The sequence below is a fragment of the Bos indicus genome, chromosome 3 (genome assembly GCF_029378745.1).
Source record: "Bos indicus isolate NIAB-ARS_2022 breed Sahiwal x Tharparkar chromosome 3, NIAB-ARS_B.indTharparkar_mat_pri_1.0, whole genome shotgun sequence".
NCBI classification, from domain to species: Eukaryota; Metazoa; Chordata; class Mammalia; order Artiodactyla; family Bovidae; genus Bos; species Bos indicus.
In genome coordinates this window covers 117801050-117815669 of record NC_091762.1, presented here as the reverse complement: position 1 = coordinate 117815669, position 14620 = coordinate 117801050, and the positions used below count along the sequence as shown (strand labels likewise).

The 14620-nt window shown below is 53.6% G+C and overlaps 1 protein-coding gene across 3 annotated transcripts in view; it reads left to right on the top strand.

The window, feature by feature from the left end:
• Window positions 1–10768, top strand: part of PER2 (period circadian regulator 2) — a 43255-nt gene extending 32487 nt beyond the window's left edge. For 2 of the 3 annotated variants that reach the window (XM_070786997.1, XM_070786998.1), the window contains 4 exons: window positions 945–1131; window positions 1926–2118; window positions 3152–3302; window positions 8511–10768. In XM_070786997.1, the coding sequence (XP_070643098.1) occupies window positions 945–1131; window positions 1926–2118; window positions 3152–3302; window positions 8511–8702 (723 nt within the window). In that variant the 3' untranslated portion in view covers window positions 8703–10768. The remainder of the gene's footprint in view (window positions 1–944; window positions 1132–1925; window positions 2119–3151; window positions 3303–8510) is intronic. The other variant, XR_011565968.1, reaches the window with a different exon arrangement.
• Window positions 10769–14620: the final 3852 nt, after the last annotated feature.

Here is a 14620-nt window from a genome sequence, read left to right as displayed (position 1 = left end):
GTGTTAAGTGGATACTTCGAGGATGAAGCCATCAGGTTAAACGCCAGAGCAGAGGCTCCTCGGAGGGGGGCTGGCAGCAGAGGGCCTCTGGTGGAGGACCGGAGCCAGAGGGAGCTGGGAATCGGTGCTCCCAGTGCCCGTCCTCCCAGGTCTTGAGGACACAGGCGTGCACGCTTCCTTGGTTCATGAAACAGCAGTGTGACTTCCAGCTCACGTGTCTGTGTCCTGAGAGCCGAGGCAGGGCTGTCCGTGAGCCGTCCCCCCACACCCAGCCTGTGTCCAAGGCAGGGCCACCTGGGTTCCCACCCTCCGCCTGTGTCCAAGGCAGGGCCACCTGGGTTCCCACCCCCGGCCTGTGTCCAAGGCAGGGCCACCTGGGTTCCCACCCCCGCCTGTGTCCAAGGCAGGGCCACCTGGGTTCCCACCCCAGCCTGTGTCCAAGGCAAGGCCACGTGGGTTCCCTCCCGCCTGTGCTCTGGGAGAGGAGGTGGGGACAGGGCCCCCCAGCACCTCTGCTGCCCGCCTGGCCTGTAGTCTGGTTCCGAGGATTGGCAGACTGGGCCCTCACAGGCCGGGCCCCTGGTGCCCCCGGCTGGCCCTGCTCTCGGGGTGCAGGAGGCAGAGCCCGCTGCGGGGAGGGGCGCCTTTGGGTGCTATCGAGGCATGCTCCTGCCTCTGTGTCCACTCGGTGGAGAAATAAGTATAAGGCTTGGATCCCCGCCGGGGCTCCAGGAGCCACCATCTCTCAAGGAACTCTCCCAAAATGGAATCTAATCAAACTTCATCCTTTCCATCTCCGAGAAGCAGGTTGGGTTCTGGGAACCCATGGGTCTGTGCCCATGGCCCATGGAGGAGGGGCCAGTGGTCTGAGGAGCCTCCGTCCCCTCCCCCAGCCCCACTTTGCGTGGAGACCTGACTGGATGTCCCCTCCCTGTCCCCCAAAGTGCAAGGAGCCAGCAGATGCCCCAAACAGCGACGCCCTGTCCTCGTCCAGCGGCCTGCTCCGCCTGCTGCTGCATGGGGACCTCTGCTCGGCCACGGGCTCCGCACTCTCCAGGAGCCAGGCCTCTGCCACCTCCTGTTCCCTGGGCTCAGGTTCCCTGGGCTGCGATGCGTCCGGAAGCAGGCCAGGTATGTGGGGGGGTGCCGGGACACCTGAGTGGCGTGGGGGGCGCAGTTGACGTGTGTTTGGAAGACCCCCACGTGACACACCTGGGTATCCTTGGCTTCTGCATCCAAGGGCGCCAGTCACCCCAGAGCCTCAGGCTGCCGCGTTCAGGGCCCAGCGTCAGGGTCCTGACTGGGCAGCTTGCGGCTGCACCCCGAGCGGCTCCTCGGAGCCTCACATGCGCCACGGGGCTCCTCCTCCTGCCCTGTGGCCAGACCTGGTTCCCTCTGTCACCTGTTACTCCCCGTGTCGGTGGGCGCGGCAGGCCCTGCACCCCTGTCCCTGGCTGGGCCTTCCCTGGAGCCCCCCACGTGTGCCGGGAGGGCAGGCAGTGCTGCACTGTCCTGAGTGGCTCCCCTGGCGGGCGCCAGCGTATAACCTCAGGCGGTACTGGCCAGGGTGGTGCAGTGTAGCCCAGAGCTGCCCTGCGGGAGCAACACACAGACATGTCCCCAGGCTGTAAGTGCCCCGCTTCCCTCACCTGGGCAGGGCCCCCTTCCCCTGGGAGGCCAGGGAGGGGAGAGCACGGCCTCTTAGATGGGGGCCCCGCCTGGACTCCCCCGGCTTCGCCAGCAGAGAGTCACCTCCGTGGTTCCTGCTGATACCCGGTCTTTAAATGATTTTTAAATTATCATCCAGACAATTGGACCGTTGGAAAAGCAGAAGGGACAATCCCCCGACACACGCGGTAGCTGCCCTCCCCTTACAGGGCCGACTTGAGTTCGAGGTCGTGACCTGGGCACTCTGTGTTTTAAAGGCAGCAGCCACACGAGTCACACCAGCAGGTATTTCGGAAGCTCGGACTCTTCGGAGAATAACCCCGGAGCAGCAGTGAGGGCAGCAGTGGGCGGGCCTGAGCGCCTGCTCAGGTGTGTCCTGCAGGACCCCGTCTGGCTGCTGGCGGCCGACACGGACGACAGCGTCAGGATGACCTACCAGATGCCCGCACGGTAACCGCTCGCCCCTCCTGGGAGCGTGTGAGGCTGGGCTCGGATCCCCCCTAACTGTGAGGCCTTACCTCAGATGGAGTGGGGGCACCACTAGAAGGGGCCCCTCCAGGTGGCTGGCGGCCGCACGGAGCCCTTCGGAGGCCCTGCTCCCGGCCTCCAGGACCGCTGCTCCAGGGACCCTCCCGGCTGTCACGTGCCGTGTACAGCACTTCTGCCGGTGTCGTCTCTTGTGCTCTGCTGCCAGTAACCCTGTGTGGTCGGTGGTGTGCGTGTGTGTGTGTGTGTCTGTCTGTCTGTCTCAGAGATGCAGAAACCAAGAGTCGAGGTGGGTGACTGTCCCAGGCCACCAGCTGCTCTTTAGGGAGCCTGGTCTGTGCCTCAGCTCTGACCACTCCAAGGAACCGGGAACCCATTAGGGTCCCTGACCCTGTGCAGTGCCCCCTCGGTGGGGGTGATTAACCCCGAGGCTCAGAACAGCCAGGGCTCTGGGCCAGGCCAGCCTGGGGCTCCGTCTCCAGGGCACGCCAGGGTAGCAGGTGGCAGGGACGGCTTGTCTACTCTCCACCTCACTGGTGAGAAGCTCCCAGGTGCAGAAACAAGTGTCTGCAGGTACCCAGCTCCTGTGGCTGATCTAAACTAAAATTAAAACCAGAACTTGGTGTATCATTTTCATAGAAAAACTGCAGATTATTTACTAGAGAGATTGTTACCTCAAATAGGGAAATTTAAGTGGAAAGGAAAGTTAAACAAAATCATCTAAAATTGCATGAGTAGGACTTCCCTGGGGTCCAGTGGTGAAGACCCCACACTTCGCTTGCAGGGGCCACAGGTTCCGTCCCTCATCAGGGAAGATCCTCTATGCTGAGGAGCGTGGCCAAAAAAAAAAAAAAAATTACATTAGGATAAATTAACCAATTAAAATAAAATTATGTGAATAATACTGGACGTGTTGGTAGAAAATGAGCATATACTTTAAAAAGAGATAACCCTTGAGGCATCCTAAAGCTTCCGTGTTTCTCAATCTTTCGTAAAGAGACTTAGATACAGTCCTGCAGGAGGACAGGGAGAAGCTGAAGGCGCTGCAGAGGCTCCAGCCCAGGTTCACGGACGCGCAGAAGCAGGAGCTGCAGGACGTCCACCCATGGATGCGGTTGGGCGGCATGCCCACGGCCATCGACGTGGCGGTAAGCTCTGGGACACAGCACTTCCTGACAAGGCGTTCAGAGGTGCTGTGATGAGAACGCTGGGCACTATCTCTGCATCTGTTTTGTACATTTAAAACTTTGAAGATTAAATAAGAGCATTAAAAGAAAAAAAAAAAAAACCCATGACACTGTTAGATGTCCTTCAAAGAACTTCCTTCCAGTGGCTTTTCAATGCTATTTCCAAAAAGGTCTCCAGAATGTCTAATCTCAAGCACATGCTGAAATTTGAAAATCTTTTGAGTTGTCTTCACAATTAGAACACAGACCACTTCTTCTATCCTAAACCCTCAACATCCATGTAGACCATAAGAAGCAGAGGACAGCAAGCCCTCCTCCCACTCTGAGCGGCTGCCCCCGGCACTGTCTGTTCCTTCTTGAGGGTGTCTCTGTACCCCAGCTCCCTTCCCCTGCTCACTTCCCCAGTATGGACACAGCCAGGCTCCGGGGTGCCCGGCCTTCTCTACGCACACCGCCTTAGCATGGTCAGCTCCCGCCTCCACGTGGGAAGCGGCATCTACACACCAAGCCCTGCCAACATCCACCTCTGAGGAACTTGCCGGGTTTGCCCAGAGACGACCTGCCCAGCCACTCTTCCCGCCCAGTTAGTTCAGTTCAGTCGCTCAGTCTTGTCCGACTCTTTGCAACCCCATGAATCGCAGCACGCCAGGCCTCCCTGTCCATCACCAGCTCCCGGACTTCACCCAGACTCACGTCCATCGAGTCAGTGATGCCATCCAGCCATCTCATCCTCTGTCATCCCCTTCTCCTCCTGCCCTCAATCCCTCCCAGCATCAGAGTCTTTTCCAATGAGTCAACTCTTTGCATGAGGTGGCCAAAGTACTGGAGTTTCAGCTTTAGCATCATTCCTTCCAAAGAAATCCCAGGGCTGATCTCCTTCAGAATGGACTGGTTGGATCTCCTTACAGTCCAAGGGACTCTCAAGAGTCTTCTCCAACACCACAGTTCAAAAGCATCAATTCTTCGGCGCTCAGCCTTCTTCACAGTCCAACTCTCACATCCATACAACCACAGGAAAAACCATAGCCTTGACTAGACGAACATTTGTTGGCAAGGTAATGTCTCTGCTTTTGAATATGCTATCTAGGTTGGTCATAACTTTCCTTCCAAGGAGTAAGCGTCTTTTAATTTCATGGCTGCAGTCACCATCCACAGTGATTTTGGAGCCCAAAAAATAAAGTCTGACACTGTTTCCACTGTTTCCCCATCTATTTCCCATGAAGTGATGGGACCGGATGCCATGATCTTCGTTTTCTGAACGTTGAGCTTTAAGCCAACTTTTTCACTCTCCACTTTCACTTTCATCAAGAGGGTATTTAGTTCCTCTTCACTTTCTGCCATAAGGGTGGTGTCATCTGCACATCTGAGGTGATTGATATTTCTCCCGGCAATCTTGATTCCAGCTTGTGCTTCTTCCAGTCCAGCGTTTCTCATGATGTACTCTGCATATAAGTTAAATAACCAGGGTGACAATATACAGCCTTGACGTACTCCTTTTCCTATTTGGAACCAGTCTGTTGTTCCATGTCCAGTTCTAACTGTTGCTTCCTGACCTGCATGCAGATTTCTCAAGAGGCAGGTCAGGTGGTCTGGTATTCCCATCTCTTTCAGAATTTTCCACAGTTTATTGTGATCCACACAGTCAAAGGCTTTGGCATAGTCAATAAAGCAGAAATAGATGTTTTTCTGGAACTCTCTTGCTTTTTCCATGATCCAGCAGATGTTGGCAATTTGATCTCTGGTTTCTCTGCCTTTTCTAAAACCAGCTTGAACATCAGGAAGTTCACGGTTCACATATTGCTGAAGCCTGGCTTGGAGAATTTTGAGCATCTCTTTACTAGCGTGTGAGATGAGTGCAATTGTGCGATAGTTTGAGCATTCTTCGGCATTGCCTTTCTTTGGGATTGGAATGAAAACTGACCTTTTCCAGTCCTGTGGCCACTGCTGAGTTTTCCAGATTTGCTGGCATATTGAGTGCAGCACTTTCACAGCATCATCTTTCAGGATTTGAAATAGCTCAACTGGAATTCCATCACCTCCACTAGCTTTGTTCGTAGTGATGCTTTCTAAGGCCCACTTGACTTCACATTCCAGGATGTCTGGCTCTAAGTCAGTGATCACACCATCGTGATTATCTGGGTCATGAAGATCTTTTTTGTACAGTTCTTCTGTGTATTCTTGCCACCTCTTCTTAATATCTTCTGCTTCTGTTAGGTCCATACCATTTCTGTCCTTTATTGAGCCCATCTTTGCATGAAATGTTCCCTTGGTATCTCTGATTTTCTTGAAGAGATCCCTAGTCTTTCCCATTCTGTTGTTTTCCTCTATTTCTTTGCATTGATCGCTGAAGAAGGCTTTCTTATCTCTTCTTGCTATTCTTTGGAACTCTGCATTTAGATGCTTATATCTTTCCTTTTCTCCTTTGCTTTTCACTTCTCTCCTTTTCACAGCTATTTGTAAGGCCTCCCCAGACAGCCATTTTGCTTTTTTGCATTTCTTTTCCATAGGGATGGCCTTGATCCCTGTCTCCTGTACAATGTCACGAACCTCAGTCCATAGTTCATCAGGCACTCTTATCTATCAAATCTAGGCCCTTAAATCTATTTCTCACTTCCACTGTATAGTCATAAGGGATTTTATTTAGGTCATACCTGAATGGTCTAGTGGTTTTCCCTACTGTCTTCAATTTAAGTCTGAATTTGGCAATAAGGAGTTCATGGTCTGAGCCACAGTCAGCTCCTGGTCTTGTTTTTGCTGACTGTATAGAGCTTCTCCATCTTTGGCTGCAAAGAATATAATCAATCTGATTTCGGTGTTGACCATCTGGTGATGTCCATGTGTAGAGTCTTCTCTTGTGTTGTTGGAAGAGGGTGTTTGCTATGACCAGTGCATTTTCTTGGCAAAACTCTATTAGTCTTTGCCCTGCTTCATTCCGTATTCCAAGGCCAAATTTGCCTGTTACTCCAGGTGTTTCTTGACTTCCTACTTTTGCATTCCAGTCCCCTATAATGAAAAGGACATCTTTTTTGGGTGTTAGTTCTAAAAGGTCTTGTAGGTCTTCATAGAACCGTTCAACTTCAGCTTCTTCAGCGTTACTGGTTGGGGCATAGACTTGGATTATTGTGATATTGAATGGTTTGCCTTGGAAACGAACAGAGATCATTCTGTCATTTTGAGATTGCATCCAAGTACTGCATTTCGGACTCTTTTGTTGACCATGATGGCTACTCCATTTCTTCTGAGGGATTCTGGCCCGCAGTAGTAGATATAATGGTCATCTGAGTTAAATTCACCCATTCCAGTCCATTTTAGTTCGCTGATTCCTAGAATGTCGACATTCACTCTTGCCATCTCTTGTTTGACCACTTCCAATTTGTCTTGATTCATGGACCTGACATTCCAGGTTCCTATGCAATATTGCTCTTTACAGCATCTTCCCGCCCACTCCAGGGCAACTCCGTGCCACCCCACTTGCTCAGACCATGGGCCTGGACTCCCCTCCTCTCATACCCTCATCCAGTCCACCGGCAGGGCACGCTGGCCTGACCTTCCAGGGGGATGGAAAGCAGCCGCTCCCCATCGCCTCCAGCCGCTGCTTCAGTGGGACTGTCAGCTGCCTTCTGCTCCCCAGCCCTGGGCCCACCCGGGGTCTCCAACCCATGATCACAGGCAGAGGAAAGTGCCATGAAGCCGTTAAACTGTGTCGCCCCCTCCCCACAACCCCCATACCCCTGCGTTCCCTCCTCTCTGGCTATTCCCTGAAGACCACCACGAGGCTCCTGCCCCAGGCCTTTGTGCCTGCCCTGCCCTCTGCTTGGGATCCCCCTCCTCACACTGACACGAGGCTCGCTCTGGCCTCCTTGTCTTTCTGCTCACAGTTGTGTTATTGATCTACCATCACTGTGTGTGTATGTCGCTCAGTCGTGTCCGACTCTTCTGTGACCCTGTGGACTGTAGCCCTTCAGGCTCCTCTGTCCATGGGGTTCTCCAGGCAAGAATCCTGGAGTGGGTGGCCATGCCCTCCTCCAGGGGCTCTTCCCAACCCAGAGATTGAACCTGGGTCTCCTGCATTGCAAGCAGTTTCTTTACCATCTGAGGGACCAGGGAAGCCCCAGTTGATTTACTGCTGCACAACAAATAACCCCCAAACTTAGTAGCTTAGAATAAGAACCGTTTATTTTCTCTACTGTTTCTTTGGGTTGGAATTTAAGAGCCACTTAGCTGGGTGGTTCTGGCTCGGGGCCTCTCCTAAGGGTGGAGGCAAGATAATGGCTGGGCTCCTGCCTCTGGGGGCAGGACCGGAGCTGGGGGATCTGCTTCCGAGGGGGGTCCCTCCCACGATGCTCGTGGGGGCTGGCTATTGGCAGGATGCCTCTGCTTCTTGCCGCGTGGATCTGACCATGGCGCTGCTTATGTGTCCTCGGGACAAGATCCCAGCCTCCCCCGAGGGCATGGGGCCGGGAGGCTGGGGTTCTGTGACCACCTGCATCACCTCTACTTCGTTAGAGGCATGTCAGAGTCCAGGCCTCCACCTTTGGAGGAACGAATGTCAAAAAACTTTTGGGCGCATGTTAAAGCCACCACAGTTGCTGTTGGCGGCCTTTTCTGAACGTCGACTGTAAAATGACACGGGCCTCGTTCCACGTCAGCCCAGCACCTCCTGTCTTATAACACACCTTGGAGCACCTCTCCTCCGGTTACTAGGAGATCTCCAATGGGATATGGATTTTCCTCTCTCTTCACTGATGAATCCTGGTTCTTAGAACGAGCCTGGAACACAACAGATGCTTAACAGATAGGTGTTCAACAGGGAGAGGAACAAATAAGTCGGTAGCTTGTTGGTGTCCCATTTTACAGATTAGAAAACTGAGGTCAGAGAAGGTAAGTGCCACTCCAGGTCACACAGGCAGGAGGAGGAAGAGCTGGGACCAGGGCCTCTGGCTGATGCCCTCTGTCTCACTGTGCAAAGCTGCCTCTCAGATAAGGTTCCCAGGGGACTCGGATCAGGGACTCCTCGGGAAGAAGCAAGCGGGGGTCCCACGGCCCAGCGGCGCCTCCTCGCCTGCCAGCAGCCTCACGGCGGACACCTGGTCACCTGCGCCTCATTCAGACTGAACTGTTTGTACCAAAGATCTCACTTTTATTACTGATTTACATTTTTCTTTTAAGGGATGTGTTTACTGTGAAAACGAGGGAGAGGACAACCTCTGTGTGTCATATGAGGAAGACATCCCGACACCAGGGCTCAGCGAAGTGACAGAGACCAAAGAAGAGGAGAGTAGACCCCCCCGAGGCCCAGAAACGAACAGCAGGCGCAACCCACTTCCCCAGGGCAGCAGCGCTGCCAGTGAGGTCCGCTAGCCCGTGCTCTGAGGAGGGGAAGGCTCTCGCGCGTGTCTCCGGTGAGACGGACAGATACACTTTCGTGGCTTTTTTTGTTTTAGAAAAAAAACCATAGTTTTCTGAAGGGGTGATTTAAAACTATGGAGACATTTGCAAAGAAACGCTATTTTATATTTATGAATAAAATACAAATATAGGGTGTAAGGGGACAGGGGAACGAGACCTTCACTATTTAACTCGAGAAACACTGCCTGCCTCTTTGTGTTGGGAAAGCAGCTGAGCGCCCCCAGGAGTCCTCGGACGGGCTGTCCTGGGTCTGCTGGCTCCCGTGGCCTGTCCCAGGCGTGGCCCAGGCTGCGCCCACCTGCCCGAGGGTCCCAGGGGCTCCGCGCTGAGGAGCAGTGGTCCAGGGCTCGCCCAGCGTTTGTGTTTGTGTTTGGATCAAATCAAATACTGTCCTCTCCGGGGGCGGCTTTTTCTCTGAAATATTTAGTCAGACTAGATGTTTTTGAAACCCACCAAGTGGAGATCACAGCCTCTGCTTATTTTCTTTCAAAAACCTCCTTTTCAAAACGTTTCGCATTAAATGATGTGTAGTTTGACAAACCCGCCGCTTCAGCTCCCAGTGCAGTTGCAGCAAACGTTTCATCTGACAGAGTGTATGTCCAGGGCGAATAAAGTGGAACTGCTCGCTCTGGATGAAAGAAGCCGACAGGTTCCTGTGACCAGCTCCACCACGGAAATTACACATCCTCAGAAACATGACACAGACCCTTCTGGGTGTTGCTGCATCATCCGTGCATCCTGCTCAGACCAGGATGGCCCACCTATCAGTGAAAACGTGCTGCCGCTCATCCCCTTCTTGGCACGTGGCCCTCCTAGCCAGGCCGTGACCGCCACGTTTGGAACTCAACGCATGTTGATCCGTCGTTGGCACTTCCCAGGCGTCAGCTCTGGCCCAGCCGAGCCAGCCACTCCTCCTGGATGAGCTGGGCACCGAGTCTGTGTTTCCCAGGGCGCCCGCACCTTTTCATGAGCCTTGGCTCACTGATGTCGCTTCCGGTCTCTGCGGTGATGTCCCCTGCTGCCGCTGGCGCTTTCAGGTAAACAGGACACCCGGGAAAGAGTGAGACCAGACTGCTCACCTTTTTGCAAAACCTCATATCGCATCGTATATCCCAAAGATAGCTTAGAAAAAATGTTATACTGGTCCCTGGAGTGAATGAGAAGCTGCCTGTGATGAAATGATTGACTTACAGTTGCAGAGTCTGTAGCAACTTCAAAGAAAGCAGCTTTTCCCCCTCTGCCCATCCTTTGATGGAGAAGCAGCTCCTAGAATAGGTGAAGCCTCCTTGTAATCCAGTTGGTTTTCTTAGTGAAATTATTTTATGCCTGAATATCAATCTTACTTTTCATAAACGCAAAAAGTTTAATTATTTTTTTAAACATAAAAGCTTCAGATCCCCAAGGCGAGGTGTAGTCTGTGTGTGTGGAGATCAGATGCTACAAACTGCTTCTTGCCTGAGTCAGATCATCAAGGGACAGTCAAGGTTGCATTGACTTTACCTGAACTGCCAAAAGGTTCTCTCCTGTTACTGAATGTTTACCATCAGCATTATCTTACTGTTTCTGTCTGTTCGTTGATTAAGTGCCGCGTAGCTTCGGCGTGTGCTGAGGAGTGGACAGCACGAGCCGCGTAGCTTCGGCGTGTGCTGAGGAGTGGACAGCACGAGCAGCTTGTGAAACCGTTTACATGGCGCCAACACGCACCCGGTCTTGTTTTCTCTAGTGTGTGTGCTTCCGTGGGTGTTATCAAGACTTCTTCTCAATTTTAAACTGAGCCTTCTTTTTAATATATTCCTGAAAAGGTATGTAAATAAGCTCTCAGAGTCTGTGTAACAGTATGTCAAGCCTTGCCGGACAAGTGGTTTGTTTATGCTCAAGCCAGACTTTCTTCACCCAGTGCGGTATGTTTGTTGGACTGCTTGTGTCTTTTTATGACTTTTTTGCTTTTTAGAAAATTGGTAAATAAAGCAAGTATATTTTTATTTTGTATATTCTTAATATAGCACAGAGAAATAGGAGCCTGAGTTCTGTTTATTTATTTTCTGCACGGTGTGTGAGATCTTGCTTAGTTCCTGGACCAGGGATCAAACCTGTGCCCCCTGCAATGGAAGCAGATTCTCAACCACTGGGTCACAGGGAAGTCCCTATTTTTACTTCTGTATTTTTAATAGAGCACAGAGGAATAGGAACCTGAATAGAGGCAAAGATTATCAGGTGGTTTTTCTAAGACGAACCCTAGAAATTCTGCTTTAGGAACTATGCTGTCTCCAAGGCACCCTCACCTCTTCCCACGCAGTGTGCCTCTTGCCGACCCCCTCCGGTCGTGTGTGTGTGTGTGTGTGTGTGTGTGTGTGTGTGTGTGTGTGACACGCAGCCCCTACCCCAGTGAACTCCCTGTAGTGTAGTGTCAGTCGCTCAGTCGTGTCTGACTCTTGCGACCCCGTGGACTGTAGCCCGCCAGGCTCCTCTGTCCATGGGATTCTCCAGGCAAGAACCCTGGAGTGGGCTGCCACGCCCTCCTCCAGGGGATCTTCCCGACCCAGGGCTCAAACCTGGGTCTCCTGCATTGCAGGCGGACTCTACCGCCTGAGCTGTAGGGGACTCCCTGCTGTAGATCTAATCCTGGAGTCCAGCCCCTCCGTGGTCTCTCACTCACAGATGGGGAGTAGGGCTACTCAGCTCGGCCCCTGGTACTCGCACCCACTCTGCGGTGAACCCGGGCACCTGCTCCTCTCTCTCCCCGCCTGCTCTGGGTAATCTGTCCCACGGGGGCTGGCTGCCTGCGCACTGGCCCAGGGCTGAAGGCAGCAAGGTCAGAAGGATCTGAGGCCAGACGGGCCTCGTGTCTCCACCAGAGGTGACACAGGAGGCGCGGCACAGTCTCCTCCTACCCCGCCCCACCCCAGTGCTTCCTCCCACCGCAGCGAGACCTTGCAGGGCCTGGTCAAAACAGCGGGGGCTGCTTCTCCCTACCTCCCACTTCATACCAGACCATGTCATGGGTCCCAGACCTGGTGCCTAGCGTTCCCAAAGCTCCCTGAGCAGGAGGAAGGCTCGACTCTCACCTCCCGTCCTGGCTGCCTGGATCCAGGTGGTGATTGGGGGTGGGGAGGCTAAGTCCTCCCAGTGGACCTAGAGGCCTCTGCAGACCCCCTCAGTGGCCAGATGTGGAGATCTGCCTGCTTCACTGAAATTCTGAGAGACTTCAGGGTATTTAGCTGCGTTTTTATCCACCGTTTAACCCCAAGGGCACCCCTCCCCTTTATTTCCAAACCAAAAGGAGCTTCTCCAAGCCGCTGGGCTGATTGCCCGCCAGGGGCCTGGACATCCATAGGCTGGCCACCGCCTTTGTTCCCTGCAGATTTTATGGCTTGCCACCCCTGCCGCTAACTGGTCCCCCTGTGGCCACTGCTGCCCTGCCCAGCCTCTGTTGGGCTCTGTCTTTGGATATGGGGATCAAAGAGCCCAAATGCTCAGGAAGTCTGTGCTCAGGCAACCTTTGAAGGTGGGCTCAGTCCAAGCAACAAATGGCAGGAAGTGGGTCTGCTAGGGGAGGCCATGTACAGGGAGAGAGAAAGGGCGTGCTGGTCCTGAGATGGAGCAGTCGGGTTTCTGGGAGGGAGAGGCCAGGCCCACCAGCCAGTGGACCCACTAAAGGAAACTGAGGCTGGCTTCAAAGATGAGGCCTTGGGCAACTTCTGGTCTAACCGGAAGGATTTTGCTGGAGGAGGATTTTGCTGACTCACACATCACACCCTACTCTATGGTGGTGGTTTAGTCGCTCAGTTGTGTCCAGCTCTTTGCAACCCCATGAACTGTAGCCTGCCAGGCTCCTCTGTCCAGGGGATTCTCCAGGCCAGAATCCTGGAGTGGGTTGTCGTTTCCTTCTCCAACCCTACTCTATACTTCTGCTTTTTGTCCCAAGGTGACTCAGACTGAGGCATGTCCCAGGGCTGAATTCTCCTTCCTTCAATTCTAGACAGCATTCCTCAAGGCCCCCGACCCCATGTAGGATCAGGCTTTGGAGATCCTTAGCCCTTGCTCAGCCGTCTTCTCCTGATAGCTGTCACCTGTCCTTTTGTATTTACAAAGTTAGCTTTATATCCCACAACCACCATTGAGCTTTTTTGATCAATCTATAGAAAGACACGACTTAGTGACCTTCACTCACTCGTAGATTGACTCTAAATCTTGAAACGCTGTGAGCCATATTACTGTGAGCCGAGTTGCCTTTCACTTCTCGTTTGCACCGTTGGCCTTTATCACTCTTCCTGCACTTCCAGTTCCCCATCGAATCAGGAAAAGACAGTCTTTTTCCAGAGCCCTTCCCCAGAATCCCCATCATCTTGTTCCAATATAAAGTGCCTATCCTGGAGAGCATTCTAAAATACTTGTTTGATCTTATTCAAACAATACAATCAATAATGGGAGGGCTAAGAGTCAAGAGTGTAAGAAATACCATGGAGTTGGTTTTTCCATATCTGAGTTCCTCAAAGTAGGGCTAACTTAACTGCCGTTCCTGGGCGTGGGGGTGGGATCTTGCTCCCTGGGGTGCTGTCTAAATGGTGAAGAAAAGTGAAGTTCCAGGCCAGCTATGGGCTCTCTCGGGTTCCACTACTCAAGCCCCTCCTGTGCTCTGTCTGGCCCTCCACTAGGAGGGGGAAGGGCAGTCAAGTTTCTGATCAGGCAGGGGAGGATGGGAGAACAAGAGCTAAGCTTTCTCCCCCGTAGCTTATGAGGGAGACCGGAAAGCACTCAGGGCATTTGGAGGAGAGGAGCAGGTTCCTGCCTGGGTGAGCAGTGCAGGGCTGGGGGTGCATCAGCACCCTGCTCACAGAAAAGCAAAGAGACAGCCAAGTGAGGACCAGCAGAACAGGTGCCCAGGGAGGCCCCGAGTCCCAGAGTCCCTACCTACCTGGGGCTCACAGAGGTGAGCCGGCCTTGCTTGTGCTTAGTCGCTCAGTCGTGTCCAGCTCCTTGTACCGATCCCACGGACTGTAGCCCACCAGGCTCCTCTGTCCATGGAATTCTCCAGGCAAGAGTATTGGAGTGGGTTGTGGGTTGCCATTCCCTTCCCCAGGGGATCTTTCAGACCGGGGGATCAAACCTGAGTCTTCTGTGTCTCCTGCATTGGCAGGAGGGTTCTTTACCTGCCAAGCCACCTTTGGGAACCATCAGAACTCTCATCAAGCCTGTCCTATTGTGGAGATCCCTCTGACGGGGAACCTGAAGTGAAGTAGACACCAGAAGGGCTGCCAGAACCATCTTCAGATAGTGGGGGCCCAGGTGGGCGTCTGTAGCCCAGTCCTGCCACCTGGCCACCTGCCGTCCCTGGATGTTTCTTTCCCCTGCTTCCTCCAGCTAGGCTCCGGATGCTCTATCTTCCCTCCCCACCCAAGGGCTTCTGCTTCACCAGGCTCTGTGCTGGGGGTTGTGACGGGGTCCTGCTTAGAGTACCCCTAGCCAAGTATGCTTATAACCTGGAGGGGCACAGAACCAGACCCTGACAGTCCCAGTCCCGGGAGGGAAGCAGCAGATCCGGCAAGGGTGCAGGTCCTTCCACCGGGAAGATGGAAACGGAGCTTCGGCCTGAACAGCAGGGAAGGAGCCCTTTAAGGGAGATTCCAGGCGCTCCAGGTATAAGGCTCTCTGTGTGCCCGGTATAAGCCCTGACCGCCTGAAGGCAAATCGGTGTCCCGGCTTTGCCAGGAGAGGGCGTGGACCTAGGCATTCGGCACTGGGGCCAGGCTGGGGTCCCCAGGGTGCCACCCCACCGCCCACGCACCCCACCCTCAAAGAGGCCGGGCCGGCAGATGGGCGGCCGGCCCTGGGGGTGGCGGTCGTCTGGCGGACACAGGCGCACCCACCCC